The sequence below is a fragment of the Nicotiana tomentosiformis genome, chromosome 2 (genome assembly GCF_000390325.3).
Source record: "Nicotiana tomentosiformis chromosome 2, ASM39032v3, whole genome shotgun sequence".
Lineage (NCBI taxonomy): Eukaryota > Viridiplantae > Streptophyta > Magnoliopsida > Solanales > Solanaceae > Nicotiana > Nicotiana tomentosiformis.
In genome coordinates, this window is record NC_090813.1 from 172,832,736 (window position 1) to 172,836,990 (window position 4,255).

Below are 4,255 nucleotides of genomic sequence, written 5' to 3' on the forward strand. Positions count from 1 at the left end.
ATGGACACATTGGCGCGATGTCTGGGGGCTATGATGATGTACATGGTGGTTTCGATTTTGGAGATAGAAATAGAGGGGGATTCACAGCTGGATTTTGCTAGAGCGTTTGATTTGGTAATAGCAAACTCGAATTTTCTGAAGAAAATGGAACACTTGGTCACATTCCGAAGCTCGGTGGCCAGGACCCAGATTGACTATCTTCTCTGCAGGAGGTCCGATAAAGGTCTTTGCACGGATTGCAAGGTCATCCCGAGTGAGAACTTCACGACCCTTCAAAGGCTCCTGGTGATAGACCTTGAGATCACGAAGAAGAAGAGAAAGATGGCAGTGTATGGCCAACCTAAGATCAAGTGGGGAGCCTTGACTGAAGACGAAGCGCAGGAGTTAGGAGTTAAGTTGTTGACTATGGGAGCTTAGAGAAGTAGTGGGGATGTGAGCCTGATGTGGATGACGCAGTGCATTAAGAAAGCTGCCAGAGAGGTCCTAGGGGTCTCTAAGGGTTTCAATGGTAGTTGCAACGGAGACTGGTGGTGGAATGGAGAGGTCCAAAGAAAGGTGAACATCCAAAAAGGGGCGTATCTGAAGCTAGTGGAAAGCATTGACAATGAGGAGAAATAGTCGAATAGATAGGGGTATAAGTTGGCTAGGAAGGAGGCAAAATTAGCGGTTACAGTGGCTAAGACTGCAGCATTTAGTCGTATATATGAAGAACTTGAGGGTAAATGTAGGGATAAGAGGCTTTTTAGGCTAGCCAAGGTGAGAGATAAAAAGGCCCGTGACTTAGACCAAGAGAAGTGCATCAAGGATGAAGAAGGTAGAGTTTTGTTGGATGAGGCGCATATCCGTCGGAGATGGCAGACTTACTTTCATAGTCTCTTGAATGAGGATGGGCACAAAGACATTGTTCTGAATGATTTGGGATCCTCTGAGAGTCGTTGCGACTTTGGGTATTGCAGGCAGATTAGAGTTGAGGAGGTTGTAGGGGCTATACGTAAAATGAGCAAGGACAGAGCAACCGGACCAGATGAAATCCCGGTGGAATTTTGGAAGAGTGTGGGCAGGGCGGGCTTGGAGTGGATTACTAGGTTATTTAATGTCATTTTTAGGACGAAAAAGATGCCCGAAGAGTAGAGATGGAGCACGATGGTTCTTGTGTACAAGAATAAGGGTGATATCCAAAATTGCAACAACTATCGGGGTATTAAGCTGCTTAGTCACACTATGAAGGTGTGGGAGAGGGTGGTGGAGCTAAGGGTGAGGAAAAGGGTATCTATTTTCGAGAACCAGTTTGGGTTTATGCCAGGGCGTTCAACTACGGAAGCCATTCACCTTGTTACGAGATTGATGGAATAATACAGGGAGAGGAAGAGGGTCTTGCATATGGTGTTCATCGATTTAGAAAAGGCTTATGATAAAGTCCCAAGGGAGGTTTTGTGGAGATGATTGGAGGCTAGAGGAGTACCTGTGGCTACATTAGGGTGATTAAAGACATGTATGAGGGAGCGAACACCTGTGTGAGGACAGTGGGAGGGGTCTCGGACCATTTTCCGATCATGATGGGGTTGCATCAGGGCCCTTTTTTGTTTGCCCTGATGATGGACGTACTGACTCGCCACATCCAAGGGGAGGTATCATGGTGCATGTTATTTACAGACGACATTGTTTTGATTGACGATACGTGAGAACGTGTTAACGCAAGGTTAGAGGTGTGGAAACAGACCCTGGAGTCTAAAGGTTTCAAGCTGAGCAGAACCAAGATAGAATACTTGGAGTGTAAGTTTAGATACGCTACTCAGTGAATGGAAGGGGATGTGAAGCTGGATTCACAAGTCATCCCTAGGAGGGGGAGTTTTAAGTACATTGGGTCTATTAGGGGATGGGGAGATTGATGAATATGTCACACATCGTATTGGGGCGGGATGGATGAAAGAGAGACTTACTTCCGATGTTTTGTGTGACAAGAAGGTACTACCAAAACTTAAAGGTATGTTTTATAGAGCGGTGGTCAGACCAACTATGTTGTATGGGGCTGAGTGTTGGCCAGCCAAGAGCTCTCACGTCCAGAAGATGAAAGTATCAGAGATGAGGATGTTGAGATGGATGTGCGGGCACACCAGATTAGATAGGATTCAGAATGAAGTTATTCGGGACAATGTGGGTGTGGCCCCTATTGAGAACAAGATGGGAGAAGCACGGCTTAGATGGTTTGGACATGTGAGGATGAGAAGCACAGACGCTCCGGTAAGGAGGTGTGAGAGGTTGACATTGGAGGGCCTTAGGAGAGGTAGAGGTAGGGCGAAGAAGAGTTGGGGTGAGGTAATTAGGCATGACATGGCACAGCTACAGCTGACCGAGGACATGACCCGTCGTAGGAAGGTATGGAGGTCTAAGATTAGGATAATAGGTTAGGTAGTCTAGATTATCCATACTAGTAGTGTTAGTACGTACTCTCGCATTTGGTTGGTAGTAGGCGTATTTGAATACCTATTTTTTCTTTCTTTCTTTTTTTTCCGTTTTTTTGTATGTTGCTTCTACATAGTTTTTCGATGTTGTCCCGTATTGTTTCTTGTTATTATTGTGGTACCTATGTTTGCCTGAGCCGGGGGTCTATTGAAAATAGCCTCTCTACCTCCACAAAGGTAGGGGTAAGGTCTACGTACACACTACCCTCTCCAGATTCCACTATGTAGGATTATACTGGTATGTTGTTGTTTAATAACCAATTTTACTTCACTTTTCCTAATATAAATGAATAGTAAATAATGAAAATAAAATATTGAGAGAATAAGAAAAAAAAATCTTATTGATAGTCGCAACTTCCTTCCAATAAGAGAGAATAAGATCTTCTAACATCAGATAGTAATAAAAATATAGATGATTGATAGTATAATTTCGTGAATATCTTGATGGGGGTACAAATATGGTAAATGGATTTATACAAGGGTACAATTTGTAACTGATTTGTCCTACTTAATTTCTGCGTGTTACTAATATTTATTACATTGATTTCCCGTTACATGGGTAATTTATAACGGTTATGGTAATAACAACTAATCGTACATAATTAGGGATTATGCTGATTTCTTTTCATATTCATGGCTATTAATGAATCTTCCATCTTCGTGGCCTTTAATTATTCATTCTGCACTTGTTTTCTCTTTTTCAGCTATTAGGTATGATATCTTTGTAGACGATCACGTGAGTGTTTTACTCATGCCTTCTCTAATCTTCTTCTTCTTTATCGTTTTGACTCTTATGCCATCCGTCAACATATCATTAGTCCACGTGGTGAGTCTATTTTTCCACCAATACAACAAATTGTATCTGATAAAATCACCTTTGCAACCAAATGTTGAGTAGGTCCATTTTGTATTTCAATAAATATAATCAAGTTGTGACTTGTCAGTTGTCACACACTACCTCCGGAGCTAAATTATGAATAAATAGATATGGCGTCACTTCCGTCATTATCATCGTATTTTTCCTCAATAAGTAATTCCTTTATAATATGTTTCTACAGTAAGTGTATATTGAGTTTTTTTTATATAGGATCTAAATTGATACATTTCGTTTTCATAAATAGAAGGACCTTCTTTACCTGATGTTTTATCTTAGTATGAAAACGATTATTTTTTCATCTTATTCTACTTGCTCTGAATATATGTTTTTTCAGATAGTATGTAAATCATCTAAAAGTATTGACGAATTGACTTGGTAGGTTTACTTTTTGAGGAATTCAATATACACTGTCTATGTTTGCGACTTTGCGTACGTCCAATCTCCCCTACCCCACCAACCAACAAGATCTCAGTCACTAATTCTGTATACAGTAATTCTATTTTAGGGTCCTTCACGATTAACCCCGTCTCCCTCCCTCCCTTGGGATTCCAAGACCCAAAGGGAAATGGGCTAGGATATTTGAAAATTGATTTAACGACTTAAGTTATAATATATATTAATAGCATAAAAAAGTTTTATACGATAAATATAATTTAATTGATTATATACAAGTTTAATAGGTTATTACTCTATTTTTGAGTTACTATATCATACTTGTTATAAAATGTTATGCCGATGTTTGATCAATTTAGTTTGATGATGTAAAAACTAGTCCACTATTAATGCACAAAACTTATAATGTTGATTAAATAGCAAATGACACTATTGTATGCAGTAAAATTGGTTAATGACAGTTGGATGAATGAGGAGGTGACACATGGAGTTGAAAACAGGTAAGATGTGAGTCAGCAAATAG

General features: G+C 40.2%; 2 protein-coding genes across 2 annotated transcripts; both read left to right on the forward strand.

Moving 5' to 3' along the window:
- Positions 1 to 417, forward strand: LOC138906096 (uncharacterized). The gene has a single exon (XM_070194618.1). It carries the CDS (start codon positions 1 to 3, stop codon positions 415 to 417), a length of 417 nt encoding a protein of 138 aa, XP_070050719.1.
- Positions 418 to 447: 30 nt separating this feature from the next.
- Positions 448 to 1,131, forward strand: LOC138906097 (uncharacterized). Its single transcript, XM_070194619.1, has 2 exons — positions 448 to 555; positions 631 to 1,131. Exons 1-2 carry the CDS (start codon positions 448 to 450, stop codon positions 1,129 to 1,131), a joined length of 609 nt encoding a protein of 202 aa, XP_070050720.1.
- The last annotated feature ends 3,124 nt before the right edge of the window (positions 1,132 to 4,255 follow it).